The sequence below is a fragment of the Tachypleus tridentatus genome, chromosome 5 (genome assembly GCF_004210375.1).
Source record: "Tachypleus tridentatus isolate NWPU-2018 chromosome 5, ASM421037v1, whole genome shotgun sequence".
NCBI classification, from domain to species: Eukaryota; Metazoa; Arthropoda; class Merostomata; order Xiphosura; family Limulidae; genus Tachypleus; species Tachypleus tridentatus.
The window spans coordinates 19,287,756-19,308,159 of record NC_134829.1 but is presented as its reverse complement, the minus strand read 5'-3'; the positions used below and the strand labels follow the sequence as shown (position 1 = coordinate 19,308,159).

Here is a 20,404-nt window from a genome sequence, read left to right as displayed (position 1 = left end):
CAAATACATACACTTGCTCTATCAACTTCAACTGACATTCCTACAAACTTTTGATTATTATTTATGGTTTTACGTAATTTGTTACTGAGAGGAAGCTGATATCCGCCAATTAGTAGTTATTTAAACACGCACATATATATGTTTTCACTGAGTTTCTATAATGTAAGAATGTTTTGCTTTCATGATCATATTAAGTTTTTTTAATGCAAATTTATATATAAAGACCTATGAACATAATTATTTCTTAAAAAGCTAAATTTTCTTAACCTATTCAACAATGCAATCCTTGGGTGAGTACAGTTAACGTTACTCATAACTGTTACAACGCTACATTTTTCTCAGGAAGACTGAAATTTGTAATAGAGAAAAGTATACTAAAGAACACTATGTGGGAATTTTAAGAATATATCAACTAACCAATTTTCTCTTGTAAAAGAAAAAAGATAACAGCAAATTATAACATTAACTTTACTTACCATTTCTATGATATATTAATTATAATGAAAAATATAAAATGAATAATAAATATAGAACATGATTAATACATACTCATAAAAACTATTATAAGAAAATGTGTTTTATCTGATTAATGTTATAATTTATGTTTCTTGTATTCACTACGTTATAAAAACACGACTTACTTGACGTGGCATTTATTTTCCTTTTCCTTTTTTCACAATGAAAAGTACTGATCTTAACTGAGTTTGAACGTCAACATTTATGTTTAATTATTACATGTTACTTAATACATAGCTAGTTTAGATCGTACAGGACGAATAAATATCTCAGTTTTGGATGAGACTAAGATTATATATGTGAAAAGTGATGTAAGTTCGACTTACAAAATAGTTCTTTACTTCTGTGTCATAATTTTTTTTCCAATACTGTTGTAGATGTTTGCGTGCAATATCGTTAACATCATCAGATGCGATGCCTTATAAATCTAAGACCATTTTTTTTTTCTAAACGTCAGTTGAAGGTGGTGTAGCTATACCTTTATGAAAAGTTTATAGTTCAAAGTCAATTATGTAATTCACAAGTAAGAATCGCTAAAAAAGATATAAACAATCAAACAAGTGTGGACACAAGTCAATGTACGCATATCAGTGAGTAGTCAAATGATTTGTGTAAACGTGGAACGACTATTAATAAGGTGTATAGAACTCATCAGCTTGAGTTTCCAAAAAAAAATTAATATACAATCAGACGCAGACTGTGTTTTGCTAACATGGAACGTCAACAAGGAGGACCAGAAAACTCTGGCCGCGAAGTAAAAATTCTTAGATGATTTTATTATTCTCGAATTTAGTCTGGTCATTTACAAATTACTGAGAAGTAGCTATTAGAAAGAAGACAATTACAGAAAGAGGTGATGTGCTGTCTACTCTTGTGCATCATGTTATTGTGTCATTGTTGTAACTATATTACTAATGTTGTAATTTATTTGTAAATTAGAGGAAGCTGCATGTCTTTAAGTATGTAATGATACAAAGATCTGGAGAAATGTCGACGCCAAAGTTTAGGTATTAAATACAAGGGAACCAGTCAATTAGAAACCAGTAGTGAATACTGAAACTATGTAAATAAACGTCAGTAAATACGTGTGTCTGTTTCTTGCACGTTTCCACATCCAGATTTGTTGATCAGTCAGCATCAAACTTGACATGAGAAAGGTCATAGAGGGGTAGACTCCTCATTTGATTTCATATCAAATTTCGGAAAATACAAATATATTTATTACTCAGAATTAAAATGAACTATTTAACCACCATTGTTAGAATTCCTGAGAACAGTATGTCTTTATTTTCAGTATTGGTATCTTTATGTGTTCTTATTGCACTTTTAATGTTTGTTATGTCAGGTATGACATAAAAAGTACAATTTCATATCCTCTGTTACAAACGAGTTTTCATTTCACTTGTCCAATGAATGGGTAATTTAGTCAGTGATAAAAGATAAAGTTAATAGTTATTTAATACTTTTATAGTGTTATTTCCAGACATAAAGTTAAATCAGTCAGATTAGTCAACGTGCTACCGTTAAATATTTAGGTTTATATTTCCTATTGCAGTTACTAAGATACTCTATACAAGTAATTTGATTTTATGGTAATCCAAGCCCTTCGCAGAGGCTTAGCAGTAAATATAAGGAATTAAATCACTAAACACTGGGTTTCGATACCTGTGATGGATATACCTATCGTGTGAGCTTTACAAGTTAACAATAAGCAGACTATAGCTTACAAAGCCTACTTTATCCATCACAAAAAAGAGAACCTAAGACAAGTTTAGTAATTTCTCAAGAAACAATCAATTAGTTGAGAAACAAAAATTTTGAAAATTCCAAAAATGACTAGAGACATTGAGACCTAACAATGTTTAAGCACATGTTACTGAACTTCTGTGAGACGATGTGGCGAAGTCTCTCTTCGATAGCGAATCATTGTTTAGTGATAATATAATATATTACCTTGTTTTAATAATAACATATTACGTTATTGTGATTTAATGATAACATAACAGATTATTTTGCCCTCTTGCGGCCAAAAGTGAATCACGAGTCAGTCAGTCTCTTTAAAGAAACGTGTGAGATTGTGTATAATGTCAGAGCATGTGTAGAGTTAGTTGTTTTGAAAATAACTTATCAAATAATATTTTAAATGCGTTACTTAACGAGATTATGAACAAAGGGAGCGTCTAGCTGCCAGAAGTCGAGGTTATATTCAAGGCGAAGGGTAATAGTGATATCGAAACAACAACAACAACTTAAATAAAAGTATTAGAATATCCATAACTTGCAAAAACTACAAAATGGAATTATGTATTCAATTATGCCAAATAAGTTTGTAAAGTCGAATAATCATTACTTGTTCCAACTTTGGATAATTTTACTTTTAAGTTTACTTTGTGAACCGGTTCTCCCACAGTTTGCGTGTCTTTCTGATACAAAATAACTTAGATATGCAACTTTTACTTTAGAAAAACAAATCATGGACAGTTTACGTAAGGGTTAGGGTTTAGTAACGATCGATTTCGTAGATCTAGTGTATTGTTTGTAAGGAAACTTTCTGTAGAGTAGATTAACAATGAATCGATGAACTTAGGCAAGGTATAGAACCAAATAGAATTCTTAATTCATAGTTTTAATTTTATGCAAAAGCTGGTCTAATTAATAAAAATGGCAAAACGTATACCTTAAAGTTTCATCAAATAATTTATAAGAGAACAAAAAGAACTTCACTAAAATTACTGTAGGCTACTTACCATAATTATCCATATAATAATGGATAATTACGTAATTATTTCAATCATCAAGCCGTTGTAATAAGCAAAGCCTACAAGAAAAACTTTGTACATACCCTAAACAATTTGCATAAATTTTATGTAAGGGCTACAACAGCAAATTATTTTAGTTTATTTGAAAGGCAAGGGGAGGTATGTGTGTGCCTGGTATAATCGTTTGAAAGCCATGATAGTGTTGAACAGTTTCATTAGTGTGGGTAGCCATAGAGAAAAATTTACAAAACGTCTGTGTGTGTGTGTTTTTGGTCATGCTTTTCATCCGCAAATTTATACGGCTGATTGAAACACGCCGCATGGAGGCGCCACGAAGGTAGTACAAAACAAAAAATTCATTGGTAACACGGTGTAACGCTACATAGATAGTATGTTCAGAAACATTGCTTTATCCAGAGCCGGTATTCTACGGACGTCAAACTTATGTTTTAAACTACACCTTTCATTTATACATTTATATGTATCAGAGTGTGTCATGAAAAACCGAGGATGTGACCTTGCAGCTTGTTATGAGAACAATCACGGTTGGTGACCTCAGATGAACAAGTATATTCATCAGAATGAACCTTAATAAAAGGAAGTTCAGCATGTTTTCAGAGCTTGAGTTAACGAGCTGTCAGGTCAACGGATGAAAATAGAGTGATAATATCTACGTCAAACAAGGAATTTAATTTATGTTTTTAAAGAACACAAAAGTAATTTTTTTCAGAACATTAAAGCCAGTAGAACAAACTTTGTTGCGATTGGAATCTCTCACAACATATTTACCTGTCAAGGTTAAAATATATGTGGGGGAATGATTATTTCTTTGGTATAGACAGATAAATAGTTTTTAGTAGATATAAGTTTACTCATGGAAAGTAATTCCGCCATGGAAATCAAGTTTGTTTTGAGAATTTTACTAATAACATGACATTATAATTACTTTGTATATATGTGTGAAAAAGAAATCATGCAGGATGTGTTTACAAACAGTCACAATCAATTGATTTATGTTATCCCAAGCAGACTATATTTGAAAATTATCATTGCTTAATATCTTTAATATCATTAATCGAATTGCACCTATAAACAGCCATAATCATTTGATATTATAACTATCATTAAGCGGACTACACCTATAAACAGTGATGATCACTTGACATCATTACAATCATTAAACAGATTAAAACTACGAACCGACATGACTTGTTGACTCGTTGGATTTGATTAAATGAATACCATGAAGCGGACATGAAAATTTGATCATCATGTTATTACCAAACGCACTACATTCCCAAATGCGGATCATTGATTTTAATACGTTATTTACAAATGACTACACTTTCAAATAGGAATGGTATGTTGACGCTTATTTTATGATCTAGTGCATTACAGGTAAGGGAAACATTACCACTAAAGACTACACATAAGACCAATTGAATTTTACGGCGTATTTCGCTTATTAGATCTTACGAATCTTATTATCACTTTAATGGACAACAATTTACAATCAAACTAGGTTTCTCCAATGGGATAACATTACTAAGTGAACTACACCTGTACGTGAACAAGAAGTATTGGTTCTTATTGTGTTTCACAGTATAGTACATCTAGAGTTTACCCACGTGTATTATTCTCCCGCCTAACTATGAGGTTTAACGATTCTTATGGTTTCTTTAAATATAACTTATGTAGATTAAAACTTCAAGCTAGCAAAATATATTGATTTGTCAGAGTCGTTATGAATAACTCACGTGTGTTATACTTCTATCAAAGTAATATATCCATATTTGGATTGTTATTGAAGATAACTCCTACTACTTAGTCCTTTATATTGACCAGAAATCTACTGACTAATACGACATCATTAGAACTAGTTTATGAGGGTTGCACTCGTCTCTTAAGAATTTTCATTGGCTCTATGATCACATTAAAGCCCACTTATACTTGTAACCTGTCCTTACTGGTAACATCTATTGACTCTTAAGTTAGCTCTAATTTATACGTACATCTACTCTTTAGGTGAACTCGACTTCGACTGTGTAACTAAGTTGATCTATTTACAACTATAATGTCGCTATTTTCATTACGTTTCTCTGCACATTTGATATATACATCTATAACCAAACTGTCAATTGAATCTTTTAATGGCAATAACACAGAATGCAAATCCGAACAAACTAGACCCATTGATGTTTATGGAGTCGATGTGTAGGTTAAAGATTTAAATGGCCTAGATGATACTTAAATCAGAACAGTAAGCAATCTTCATCTCCGAACGCACATACTTTTTGATATTAGTGAAGTATAGTGAACAGGATGCATTAATACTTGTGATACCACTTCATTAACTAGATATTCAAATTGTTCAAACTTGATAAACATGAAGTATCACTAAACGGATAACGTCTTCAAACAACTTAGATATATTAATTCTCCTGTCTTACTCCTTGACGTTGATCGATGTGTACACTCATGAATCGCCGGGTGGAAAACATCTCCAAACAGATTTGATGTATTGATAGAGATTATACATCCAACCAACTTACAGGTAGACACAAAGTATCGTTAAATGACCTTATGCCTCCGGCAGGTTTGGATTTACTGACACTGATTTTATTATTACTTAGACCACAACATCAAGCAGCCTAGATTAACAAATATTTGTAGTATTATTAGAAGAGCTAGCCTTAAGCAAGGCAGGCAGGGCAGGTGCTTAGGGCTTCTTTTGGGACCTTTATGGATATATTTTATGAGTGATTCCTAAAGGAGAGCCTACAACCCCCCGCCCACCCCCATAAAAAAAAAGAAATAAAACATACTACTGAGCTATTAGCAGATACATCACATTGTTTAGTTGTACAATTTTCATCAAATATTTAATACTGCGCCTTGCCTAAGGTCCCCGCAGTGGCTAAGGCCTACTTTGTTACTAGGTGTTTACAAAGCTTAACATTGTTAGATCTAGTATTATTTTATATACTGGGCAGTTTGAAAATTCAAAGAAATTGGATCTGGTAATACTCTTGTTTTCGTACTACTCTAGATTGTTTACCTTTATATCTTCTTCAGATTCTCTCTTGATGGGAATGTTACTCTGTTCCCCGGCTTCCCAACGCATCCGACGTCGTTTACGTGAAGTTTCAGAGCCGTTCATCCCTAGCACTGCAGCAGGTTTGCCGTGGGCAGCTGTGTTTGGGCGCCCTCCGTTTTCTGTGGCGGCAACTTGGACTGAATGGCCCGGTTATGGGCTCTTTACAGGAGAATCTCGTCTAAAATGGTGAAAAGTGAGAGGATAACGTACCTCAGGTATCAAGTTTCGTTCTCTTTCTATCGCGAGCGCCTGTACATATGTTCCCTCGCCTACGGAATGCTGCTATGTTTTTATTAACTTCCTGTAAGACATGCGCAGTGAAAAAAACGCATTCTCGCCACTTCTGTGTCTTAACGTATCCTCGATGTTGCATCTATCGAATAAACTAAATGATCGCGGAAGTTCGTTTGGAAATATGAGAGCAAACTCAGGAAAAGGCAAATAAAAGACTGATTTGATTGGAGAAAATTCATTATTTATATATCTAAAATTTGGAAACCAAAGTTACTGCTGTGTTTTAACACTTTTTATCCATTCCCTCAGTGGCACATCGGTATGTCTGTGTTCTTACAACACTATAAACTTGTTCTCGATACCCTTTGTCGGCAGAGAAGAGATAGCTGGTTGTGTAGCTTTGTGTTTAACTATAAACAAATACATAGCAAAAAAATATTTCATAATTTCTTTGTCAGTTGAGATTGTGCTGTGAGAAAAGTTAATTTATGTTCAAGCTACAAAGAATGCTTTAGATCATATGTGAACATTTTACCCTCAACATCTTTTTTAAAGACCTAAGCAGCTGCAGAGTAATTATAAGAACCGGATTTTCGTTATTTTTAATAAAGCTTATAATTTTTAGTCACTACTGAAAGTTAGCCTTGTAATTTTGGTCACTCTGTTTCGGTTCATGTTTTCTTTTATGTACATTATGTTTAACAAGTTTGTTCCTTATTTCCTTGTAGAAACAAGTACCAATATTTATGCAAATACATAATGTCAGCCGAGTTTAGTTAGTGGTTTTTGTTTGTTTGTTTGATTATTTTTTAATTTTGCGCAAAGCTGCACGAGGGCTATCTGCGCTAGCCGTCTCTAATTTAGGAGAGTAAGACTAGAGAGAAGGCAGCTATTCATGACTGCCAACTCTTGGGCTACTCTTTTATCAACGAATAGGGAGATTGGCCGTCACATTATAACGCCCCCACGGCTGAAAGCGCGAGCATGTTTGGCGCAACGGGGATTCAAACCCGCGACCCTAAAATTACGAGTAGAGTGCTTTAACCACCTGAACATACTGGGCCAGTTAGTGGTTTAAAACAGACGTTATAATCTTATGTTGAAACGTCCCTAATTAACAAAGAAAACGCTTAAACTGTAGATACAAAATAATAATAAAACGAAACATATAAATCAATATGTATCAAAATAAGCTAATTATTTCACCGTAAATTAGCTTAGTTTGGACTATGAAGACTAAAGGTCGAATTTGCAATTATCGTTTAGTTATAAGTGTTTAAATTAATTGACACTTTTTGTTTGTCTTTTCTCGTTCATTAATGAGAAATGTATATTAATTCGCATTAATTATTCGTTTTCAAAACTTTCATATTTATTATTCTATACTATTCAAACGAATTAAACGATGTCATGAATGCCCTCTACTATGTCATGACAAATACAAATGGATCAGAAAGTAAAATAGTGTTCGAGTGTAGTAAACGTTAGAGTAGAACTGAATTAATTACTTGTTAGCAGTAACCCTAACTTCATTCCTAATTCTTGAAGCATGGTATGGTGTTTATTGCAGAGAATAAAAATTAGCAAAATTAAAATGACATTAGCATGAAAATATTTGGTACTTTTACAAATTATCTTTCCAACTATCTTGTTTATGTTTTTTTAATTTCGCGCTAAGCTACTCGAGGGCTATCTGCGCTAGCTGTCCCTAATTTAGTAGTGTAAGACTAGAGCAGCACCCACCGCCAACTCTTGGGCTACTCTTTTACCAACGAATAGTGGGATTGACCCTCACATTCTAATGCCCCCACGGCTGAAAGGGCGAGCATGTTTGGTGTGACGGGGATTCGAACCCGCAACCTTCAGATTACGAGTCGTGTGCCTTAACCATTTGGCAGGTCGCATGTATATATATACAAGTGTATGTGTTGGTATATTATCAGAAGCGGTGCACCTGAAGAAACTAATGGACATAATCAGTTTGCATGAAAGTATCGAGATACACTCCTGTGTAGAGTCAATAAAGATAAGCAGCTGCTACAGTTACTCACTTATCCATAAGATGAAATAAGGAAAGTAGCTGATGCACTATCTGAGAGGAATGGTTTATTAGCCGTTTGTAAGATCACGTTAGCCCTTTCACTTTCTTTTATATCCAATATAAATAATGTAATGAAGATATGTAAGACCACTGGAAACGTTGATTTGGACTATCAATACCGGCTTTACCACCACAAAAAGATTATTTCTATGTCCTAGGACTAAATTGTATATCCTAGCACTATAGTTACAGATCAAAACTGCATCCGGTACGTCTATTACATGCTGGGGGCTCAATAATGTTGAATTTCCTATACAAGCAGCATCATAGCCATGAAAGCTGAGGATTGATTCTCATACTGCCTTAATAATTGTAACTGAGGTTAGGAAGGATAAAACTTACACAACATCATATAGAAAAATGAATCTTACTTTCGACTGACAAGTCTATACTCAATGATAAGACAATCTGAACATGTCTTTGTTACCTCAAATGCGAAAAGTAATGTGGTAATAACTAAGGAAGTCGGCTGAGCAATGACAAATACTGCGGCATATCAGGCTATGTTGTTTTGTGTGCAGTGCTTGAATTTGTGAGAAGTATCATGCTCTTTCACCAATCTTTACAAGTACTTTGAAACTATGTCTAGAGTGTGCCCGAAACAGCCAAGAGACCCTTAGTGAAATTAGTGTGGCTACCTTATAGCAATTTGAAGGAGAACCCGAAATATCACTAATATTTAAACTTAGCACTAATTAAACTTAGTGCTTAATTAAACTTAGTGCTTAATTACAACTTCTCATTGTCTGATGCCAAGACTCATATAAATGGACTGGTGAATGCCAAAGATGGGCTTGCTATGACCTTATTAAAATAATTTACAACAATTAAACACCGCATTTTTTTCTTTTGAAAGTATTATGTTCTAATACTTTTGATTATAGTTTATCTACGTGTGTATATGTAAATCAGTTTTCATCAACTGTTGTCAGTCTGGGTAATTCATAACTACAGTAAAAGAAAATTTTAACAAAAACTAGATAATAATATCATAATTACATTTATGACTATCAAAAATTAATTTTAACAGTATATATTTGGGAGATAATTAAAAATTGTTAATATTCCTTCAAACTTAGTGTATCTTGATTAGGGGTGATTTGAAAGTTTTGAAATATTAATTATAGTGTGTTCTTTCTTAAAGTTAATCTGTTTAAATATGTGAGAGTTTTCTAATGTTTTAATTGGCGGGAATACATTGTTGTCTGAATCAAAGCACTTAAGCACATTTTGTAAATTAAGATTAAAAATTATCAGGCTATGTAAAATGTCTTTATCATATCATTGTTGTAATGTTTAACTACTAAATAGCAGTATTTTTTTGCTGTAACAATGTAATTTGTTAAGAATGCATAAAATAAATTATAGACTTATCTGAATCTTCAATATTTTTTTCATACAAGGTAAAAATACCAGTATAAAAGAAAGATAATCACCTCTTCAGTTCAATCAGGTATGTTACCATTTTTAACCCGACTTGAAATGCAAACTATTATTCATTTAGTTTATATTTTCACATGCTCGTTTGGTAGAATTGGCTTCAACTCTTTACAGTCATAGTATTCTAACTCAATATGTCGTCTTGTCTCATCGAACACCAATGACACCTGAATTGATGACGCATGTTTAAGCGCAGAAAACTGATAAATTTTTGAGACATCTTAGTTAACCCCATGAAAGAGTTTTTTTTATATATCTGGAAGCGAATTTACAGGGTGCAACATGTTTGTTTTCGAGAGCATTCTATGAATTCTTTATCACATTGAAATCCTTAGAAAATGCTACATACTGCTCAATCGATTACACTATATAGCAAAATTTTTACTTTTTCTTGTCCCTGGGCAGCAAGTGTTATTTTCCAATTGCTTATGCCTAAAAAAAATGAAAAAGACCTATTCTTCTCTTCAAACTTTGCTTTGGTATCCTGGGTAATGAAATTTTCAAATTTACCCATTTTTCCAGAACATTCGAAGTAGATTCAGTGCTAAGTAGCTGATAGAGAATTTTCAAGAACTTTCTAGAATGGTGTAGAACTTACGAAAAATTTCAAGAACCTTTTAGAATTTTCTAGAACTTTCCACTCCTGTTTAGTTCTAGCTGACTAAGTAAACACATAAACCTATTTGATTTTATCAGAGATGGCATCAAGAAGCTGTAAGCATTTTCCAGCGCATTCTGCTATGTATGTGGCCAATATATCAAGATATAGCAAAAAAGCACTCTGTGACAGCATTTGCTAAAATGTGTGAAGCCTACAAAGCATATTTCTGCATGTCTGTTAGGGATCAAGACAAACCCTGGGTACCTCATTTTATCTGCGAGCACTGCAATAAAACTCTAGAAGGTAAGACGGACAATTTTTGCTTGCTTGAATAGTAAGATTTTATATTTTACAAATTTTAGACCATTTAAAATAAAATATATTTTAATTTACCTTTTTAAATTTCCAATAGTATAGAAAATAGCACATATAAAATATTTTGCACAAACCTCTTACACATTAGTTGTGGATGAAATAAATTTATTTTTCATAATAACAATTTTATTTTGCTCTTCTGCAGGGTGGTATAGATGGGAAAAGAGAGCCATGAAGTTCGCTATTCCAGGAAGTTGGCGTGAATCCATTGACCACTCAAGCAATTGCTACTTCTGCAACTTCCAAACTTCGGGTTGGCAAGAATGCATCTGCTATCATGTATCCGGACCTTCCATCATCCATCGCCACAGTGCCACACTGTCCTGAGCTCCCTGTACCCACTCCGCCAGTAACAAAGCAGCCATCCTCAGAAGAAAGCAGCAAATCAGAAGAGGAGGTAGGCGTTGAACATCCAAATTACAATTTCAGAGGTGCAGCTGGTGAGAAAAACCCATACTACCCCAACCAAAGAGACCTCAATGACTTGATCAGAGATCTTGGTCTAACAAAGTCGAATGCCGAGACATAATTTGGGTCCTGATACGTGAAAGTGATTTACATTACAGTCGCAAATCTCGAGAAACTACTCACTTCTTAACATAGGCCCGGCATGGCCAGGTGGGTTAAGGCGTGCGACTCGTAATCAGAGGGTCGCGGGTTCGCATTCCTGTCGCACCCAACATGCTCGCCCTTTCAGCCGTGGGGGCGTTATAATGTGACGGTCAATCCCACTATTCGTTGGTAAAAGAGTAGCCCAAAAGTTGGCGGTTGGTGGTGATGACTAGCTGCCCTCCCTCTAGTCTTAAACTACTAAATTAGGGATGGCTAGCGCAGATAGCCCTTGAATAGCTTTGCGCGAAATTCAAAACAAACCAAACGTCTAAACATTTTTGTATAATTTTAGTATAAATACATGTAAATCTTGATTCATATGTTATTTTATTCAGACCTTATGTAAATGAAAATGTGCAAATTTGCCCGTTTTTACATAGAAAATAGTTTAATTTCTAAATTTCATTATCCAGGTCACAAAAGCAAAGTTTGAAGGGAATAATGGCCATTTTCTGTACTTTTACAACATAAGCAATTCAGAAATAAAACATACCATCCAGGAACAAAATTTGTGTTACATAGTATTATCTCTTCTTTAAAGAAAATATTGTTAATTCTGAGTCTAGCTTCACCTCAAGTTGGTATGTTCGTGATATTGGTATTATAGCGAAGTATGATACATCTGTCAAAACAGAAATTTCTCAAAATCATGTTTAGATGGAGTTATAGGTAGATTAGACAGAAGGTTTTGAGAACATTAATGGACTGAAAGTACCTGTTGAAAGAAAATAAGACGACGGTTCGCTTCTATAATGAGACCTATGTTGAAGAAAACTTCAGTATAAAAGCCGAAACGTCGTCTTATTTTCATTCAACAGGTAGTTTCAGTCCATTTAAGTAATTAAACTTGATCTAAATGTTTGTCGCCAACTGGGTGTGCTCCTAGTAACATTACCATTTTGTGCGTTAATGTCCACTCTTCAAAGGCAACAACTTTGTTAACTGACTCCATTTTGTTTCATTTCCTCTCATGTGTGTAACAACATATAGTGTTTTTTTACAGCCATGAGCAGTTAACAACTATAGTATATTAGAAATTCTCATTATGCTTTAGTTGTTATGTGCAGGGTGTTAGCTCTGATTACTGTTTCAACTATTTATCTTAGGTTTTGGTAGAATGAATTATAGCTATAAATATTACCTTGTAAAGAAACGATCAGTGTATTTTAATTCGAATATACTGTACTCATAAAGTTATCTTTACCCACCACTAGAAGTTAATGTTCTTAATGTCGTAAACTGCCAGTAGAAACTGATAGGAGCAATGTTCTGGTCCACAACTGAAAAATGCTAAAGCTAATAGGCTAACAAATAAAGTCAAGTATTCGTAATGGTTCATCCTATCAATAAAGCTGTGTTAGTAATATTTGCGCTAACTAATGGAAACTGATATTGACAATACTTTCGCTACGATAATGCATAATAGGTACTAATATATTAATAATGCTCTTGTCACAGATAAAAACTACTGTCAGTAATATCTTTTTATACCAAGAACTACTGTTGTTCTTATTCAATAATAGTAGTTGATATTGGTTATGACATTTGAGTGTGTGATAACAAATGCATTGCCATTATACAACCGTATACTTTTATTGACATCTTCTAATCATCAGTATAATCTACTGTTCATGGTGTGCCCACTCATCAGTGAACGATGTCATTGATAACGGCTCTACTCACCAACAAAATTCAGTGTTAGCTATGTCTTTGCACATCAATAAAAACAATATTTGACATTCTCTCACTCAATCGTGAAAGCTGCCACTGGTAATATCCTTGCTCATCCATGAAACTTTAAACTTCGTTCATTGTTTAAGATTGTCAGCGCCCGCTAATAAATACTGGTGTTGAGAGTATAAATTACAAACAAAATGCAATAGGCTTGACATAGTAGACATATAAAATAACTAAGAAAAAAGTACTATGGTGGGGCCTTTTGTAAATCAAGTACTTGAGTACCAATATTTAGATTACATATCCCTATTTCACGCAATACATATAACTTAAGTATAATTATATATCTGGTTATTTACTTGACCTAAATATGTAAGTTGCTTTATTCTTACCCTTAACTTCTTTGCAGGCCTAGTCTAAAAAGTAATATCACATCAATAGGCTCTTCTCACTTTCAGACAATATAACCCACAATCTAGTGCGCTACCAGGAGAAACCACGCGTCTGCCACGGCTGGCGGTGCTCACACTGTCGGCAACCGCCTTGGATGTCTATAGCCGTAGTCTAGATGGGCGGTGTGGTTCCTGGCACATGCAACGTGTACTGAGTCAGCTTGGTCGAGGCGTGGAAAATGATTTCACTTTTATTTGTATCTTGTCGCAGAGAGAGAAAGAAAACAAATTGTGGGGGGAAGCAGTCTTAGGGATAGATTACTCTTTACCTGAAAAATAACTCATCTAATCAGCTTTCTACACTTTCACAGAACTTATGTTGGCACGTACTCACACATGAAGTATTTTGCATGTGAATAAGTCTTGCTTATCAAACTCCCCTCCCCTTTCTTCCCCGTCATCATCTGCTAAGCCGAGAAAAAGACTACTATAAGTAGGCGGGCTTTGCAGCTCACAATAAGGAGGATCACAGTTGGGTGCTGAATTTTGCTCTGACCGCTACGTAATTACACTTGTTCATCGCTGCTGTAGTCTATATGAAAGTGCATTCAAGCAACAACGACGGCAGAAGACAAAGAAAAAAAAGTGAAGTTGTCTGACTTAAGCAACATCCTACAGCTTCTTTTGTTAGTTTGAGCTACTGAGGATGCTAATTAGACCGTCTTCCAAACAGCTTCTAGTCACTATAGTCAGGCATCAACACGAACATAAACAGATATCTTCTGTACAGTAACTTCGTACGTGTCTGTTCTGTATGTTTCTTGAACGATTGATTTGTTTTGAATTTTTCACAAAGCTACACGAGGACTATCTGTGCTAGCCGTCCCCAGTTTAGCAGTGTGAGACTACAGAGAAGGCAGCTAGTCATCACCACCCACCGCCAGCACTTGGGCTACTCTTTTGCGAAAGAATAGTGGGATTAACCGTAACTTATAACGCCCCCACGGCTGAGAGGACAAGCATGTTTGGTGTGATGGGGATTCGAACCAGCGGATTACGAGTCGAGTACCTTAACCACCTGGCCATTCCAGCCCTTCTTATATTAACACGTATGACAAGACGTTAGTCTTTACCCACAAGGTTGTAGCTGAGGAATTAAAAAAAAAGTTACCATCTCATGATCCGAGAACATCACGGTACCTAAATAAATATACACAACAAAACATGAACCATTGCAGATCATAATAAGTAAAAATAATTTTACAACATTGAACAATTTTATTTACTTGCTTACAAATAGTTTAGAAGTCAAAGTCAACATTATTACTTAATTTTTCACTTTATATTTAACATATTTTTTTGTGTATTTTCGAGTGCACACCCTACGTATAGAGATTATCCACACTTCCTTCTAATATTTATTTGGTTAATTTTCGTCATCATCTGAGTATTTTTAACTTTATTCTGCATTTGTTACCATTCACATGTTTTGGCCTGCATTTTATAACAATACAATAAGGATGTTAACGACTAGATAATTTCTAATATTTCAAAGAAGTTAATATAAGCTTAGTTTTCAAAACGTTTTCTTTAAGTTCCAAAAAGATGTGTTATTCGTTGTTGTTTTTTTAAATATGCCCAAATATCTTTGTAGTAATGCTAACTTACACAGTTTTTCATTCTTTGTTTTTGTCCTCTGTGAATGCTAAAATGTTTTAATCTTTTAATAATTATTTAAATTTCAATAATTGATTCCGCTCCAACTTACGTTATTGCATTTCGTTTCAAGGATTTCTTTGTTTGGTTTGGAATTTCGCACAAAGCTACTCGAGGGCTATCTGTGTTAGCCGTCCTTAATTTAGCAGTGTAAGACTAGAGGGAAGGCAGCTAGTCATCACCACCCACCGCCTACTCTTGGGCTACTCTTTTACCAACGAATATTGGGATTGACCGTCACATTATACGCCCCCTACGGCTGGGAGGGCGAGCATGTTTAGCGCGACGGGGATGCGAACCTGCGACCCTCAGATTACGAGTCGCACGCCTTACGCGCTTGGCCATGCCAGGCCAGGGATTTCTTTAATCCTTATGTTTGTACTATACTCGAGATGTCTTTAACATGGTTTGTTATTTAAATAAAGGCGTATATGTTTGTTGTTGTTTTTTGTTTACTTTATATAGTATCAAGTTAAGTAGAAAAATACAACAATATTTGTTTTTTTCATACTTGACTGTAAATATTGTTTTTTGTTTGTTTCTTTTTTGAATTTTGCGAAAAGCTACACGAGGGCTATCGGCGCTAGCCGTCCTTAATTTAGCAGTGTAAGACTAGAGGGAAGGCAGCTAGTTATCACCACCCACCGCTAACTTTTGGGCTACTCTTTTACCAACGAATAGTGGGATTGACCGTCACAACATAATGCCCCCACGGCTGAAAGAGCAAACGTGTTTGATGCGACTGCGTTTCGAACCCAGGACCCTCGGATTACGAGTCGAACGCCTTAACCCACCTGGCCATGCCGGGCCAACTGAAAATATAAAGTGTTCTTTTCTATTGTGCGCAATTACTAGAATGTGTTTAGGTTTCTTTTCCTTGTGTTTAGTGATTGAAAGTCTTCTAGGTGTTATTTTTTCATGAAATCAAAAGTTTGTTTCAACATTACATGAATAAATCAACAAAATAATATCTAAGAGCTTATTCGAAAAGTGTTTAGTTAATAAAAACTTTAGAAGCTCCTTTTTTCATTGCCTTCATTGAGATTATTTTAGCGATTTTAAATTAAGAAAAAGCGGGCGCGTGGATATATATTCATTGATAGTTATCATACGTAGTTAAATAATGGTTTTATGGTCTCTTTGCATATATGTGACTGAAAGCACTTAACGATCCCTTCCAGGATACAAAGCTAAATGAATCTATTTTAGTATTACTTATACCATCTTTAGTTACTTTCTAGGGATATTTTCAATAATACTTAATTAACTGAAAATTCTATAAACCATTTTTCAACATAAACTAAACTAATCAAGACATTTATCAAAGAAGGAAACATCGGTTGAATACATTAGCCTCCATATTCACTAGATGTAAAATATGTTTGAGCTACGCTTGGGAAACGTTTCAAATTTCTTCAAGTAATTCTGGATATTAAAGATGCCAAGTAAAATAGCTTTTAAAAGGAGTGACCAAGGCTAACTCAATATTTTATCAGTACACTGATTTGATAGTGTGCAAAACAGGAGCCGAATGATTTTGCTTTTAATAATGAATAAACACAGTGCTGAAGTGTAATTTCATGAACTTTAAATACGTAAATTTACATTTACCAGATGTTAATATATGAGCTGGTACTGAACTGTCAGTCATATGCATTTCAGATCACACTGCTGTTAATGATATTCCTAAGTTATATAAAAATTGGCTAAAGGATGATTAGTATTAATTGATAATACAGCTTTGCCTTCTCGGAGCTGTTACTGTACATATTCTAGCTGTCCATTAGTTGTTCTTATTTGTGTCATTTAAGATTTCTATGGTTTCTTTTTCACGTTGCTCAATTGATTGAAGACATACGTCTAGAATTTAGATTTAAAAGATATAGAGAACTGTGTTGTCACAGTTACGTAGAAATTAAAGTAGCAGAAGCACAAATTTTGAAACTTTGTAGAATGGACGGCAACTATCTGTTGTAGAGACACAAGTCTTGAGAATGACGTTTCGAAAGACGGAAGACTTTCAAAGCTTCGTTCTCTACACTTGTGTCTCCACAACAGGCAGTTGCCGTCCATTCTACAAAGTTTCATCATGAATACTCTGCCTGAACAATCTATCAAATAATGTTTGTTTTAGCTATGGTAATAATCCTGTAAAGCGATAAGGTGTTCATTAACAGACATTTCAAAGAAAAGTTCGCAATTCGTTTGGTATTGAAAAGCGATTGATACATTTTGGAAATTTTATAGTTCTGAGACATTTTACATGTTTTATTTAGAATATATAATTTTCGATAAACGTATGGAGTAACAGTGAATAACATATTTTACCATATGTAACTTATTTCATTGCTTACTAATATGGATGATGGATAAAGTGACATAAATTTTAAGCCAATATGGTAATACGTCGTATTTCTTGTGTTAATAGATGAAAAATTAAAATTAGGTTTTGTAAGTCACTAAGGAGGTTTTTGTAAAAAAACAAGTTTAAAATGTTATAGATTTTTGTGTTATTTTCAAGTTTTTTCCTTGCAAGCAACGCTATTTTCAATTGTCTCCTGGTAAATCAGCATTAGATTTTCAGATTTAGAAAGTTAAAATTAGAAGTTCGATTCCCCGCTGATGACAAAACGTAGGTAGTCCATTTTATTTTATAAACAAACACAAAAAGAACACATTAAATTTATGTGTTCACATTATTAGATGTGGCGCCATCTATTAATTTTTACCGAGCTAATTTATTTATTTCGATAAATTGAAAAATTATTTGACAGGAATTTCAAAGCATATAAGATGTATATTGTACGCACCTATTTATCAAATTTTTACTAATTCTGTTAGATTAAAATTGTTTGAGTATTGATAAAATAGTTGAAAAATTATAATAGGTTTAATATTTACGTTTTTCAAACACTGAATGCTTTGTCCTCGAAATTGATAAAATTTCAGGATTTTCTACACCTGCAATAGTGAACTAAAACAAGTTATCGTATACGTAAACTGTGTGATAATTAATTCAAATGAAATGTTGTTTCAGTGTCTTGCCAATGTTGTCTTAAGAAAACTACATTAAACACCAACTCATACAGTCTATTATGGTTCTTTATTTCTTATTCTTCTCTGGCTGCACCAACAGCTTTCCTAAATCAAGCTTTTCATTTTTTAATACATTGAACCAAGTGAGTCTCTGCCTGCGTCTCTCTCTTTTCTTCCTTTGATTTTATCCATTAGGATCTCTAGAAGCCTTCTATCGGAGTTAATTATACGTCCTAAGTAGCATATATTTCGTATCGTTTATATTTGTACAGAATTTTCCTTTTGCATTTTCACGCTATAACCTTCACATTTATTTCTATGAACCTTATTTTCGTAAATTAAAATGCTCCCAACTGTCGTTTTGTTTTAGCAGACAGAGCCCATGTTTCCACATTGTAGAATAAGACTAACAATAGGTAACATTTTTAGTACTCTCCTCTTCAACTTTAGTTTGATATTGTTCCTGAATAATTCTTTGAAATTAAATAATTCTGTTTTAACCATTCCCATCCTTCAGTTTATTTCCTTTCACCTTTGTCATCACTATTGATATTATCCGTCCTTGAATACTTTATTCTAATTCTTCCAGTTAATAAATATCTTAAGGAATTTCCTGTGATCGTAAAATTATTAGTTTGTTGGATTTCTCGACATTTATTCCGTTTATTAAAAAAAACACACCAATGTAACAGTTTTATCTTTTCTTCAGATACAACCTTAACTGCTATAACATCATATGTTATTGCACATTCTGTTTCCTTAAATATCTTGGTTACTTTTTTATAAGTAATTAACTCTCTTATCAATCACCCATTACGCTAGAGTGGTGACGTCACACATTCTTGTCGTACACGTCTCTTGACCGTAAACTCGTTGATTAGTTCCTCTTATGTTCGAACTGTTGGTTCCTGACTCCATATTGAGAATCAATTTTAGGAGTAATTTTATACATGAATAATAAAGATGGTATTTGTGTGTAGGTCCATATGCTACAGCTTTAGATTCAATGAAACAGTTGTGGTACTTTCACTAATATATAGTTATCTCATATCGTAAAGTCCACTAGTAATGAAATATTCGATATTACGTTTACTGCAGAGTGGTTCCATGCTCTTTGACCGTTGGAGTAAAGATAAGTAATGAAAGACTAAACACAAAGTGAACAATCTTTATTTAAGACAAACACAACGGAAATGTATGCTTAACATGTCACGATAAACAATTACATTTAGCGAAGAGTTAGTACTAATTTGGCAATTTCAGTTTCTAAACTGTATCTCTCAAAATCATATTACAAACTGACTAAACTTAGATCTGGTTCCTGACTATATAATCTATATAATTCACGCGTTTACTACTTCAGTCATTAACACCAGACTTATCCAGAACAATAAGAACTGCACACGTGGCTAGTTATTCTCCAATTAAATATCAGATTGGTCGTTATATAAATATGTTACTTACCATGAGTGATCTTGAATGAATGATACAGAATAAGAGATACTTCAAATGAAAGGAATTTAAGAAGAGTTTTGACCCATGCGGTGTAAAAACAGCACAAAACAACAGATTATCAAAATTTTCTATATTAGTAGACGGAAGTAAAAAAGGCATAATGTGTTTATATTCGACACACGTGTAGTTCAAGTTTTCGTGGTTGATCTTTTGTCACTGCATTTGTAAATGTTTATTTACACACTGTAATAAATAGACTACGTTTGGCTTAAATGAGTGAGAAAAAGTTGTAATTGGTTTCCTTATTAGCTCAGACCGATTATGCAAAATAAACTATCAAATACATATTGCACTGCGAACTGATCTGAAAAACATATGCCAATAATAATTTCA

General features: G+C 33.8%; 1 protein-coding gene across 1 annotated transcript in view; it reads right to left on the bottom strand.

Annotated features, from left to right (window-relative positions):
- The window catches only part of LOC143250649 (uncharacterized), a 92,877-nt gene extending 86,409 nt beyond the window's left edge, over positions 1-6,468 (bottom strand). The window contains exon 1 of the mRNA XM_076501513.1: positions 6,334-6,468. Coding sequence (XP_076357628.1) covers positions 6,334-6,435 — 102 coding nt within the window. The 5' untranslated portion in view covers positions 6,436-6,468. The remainder of the gene's footprint in view (positions 1-6,333) is intronic.
- Positions 6,469-20,404: the final 13,936 nt, after the last annotated feature.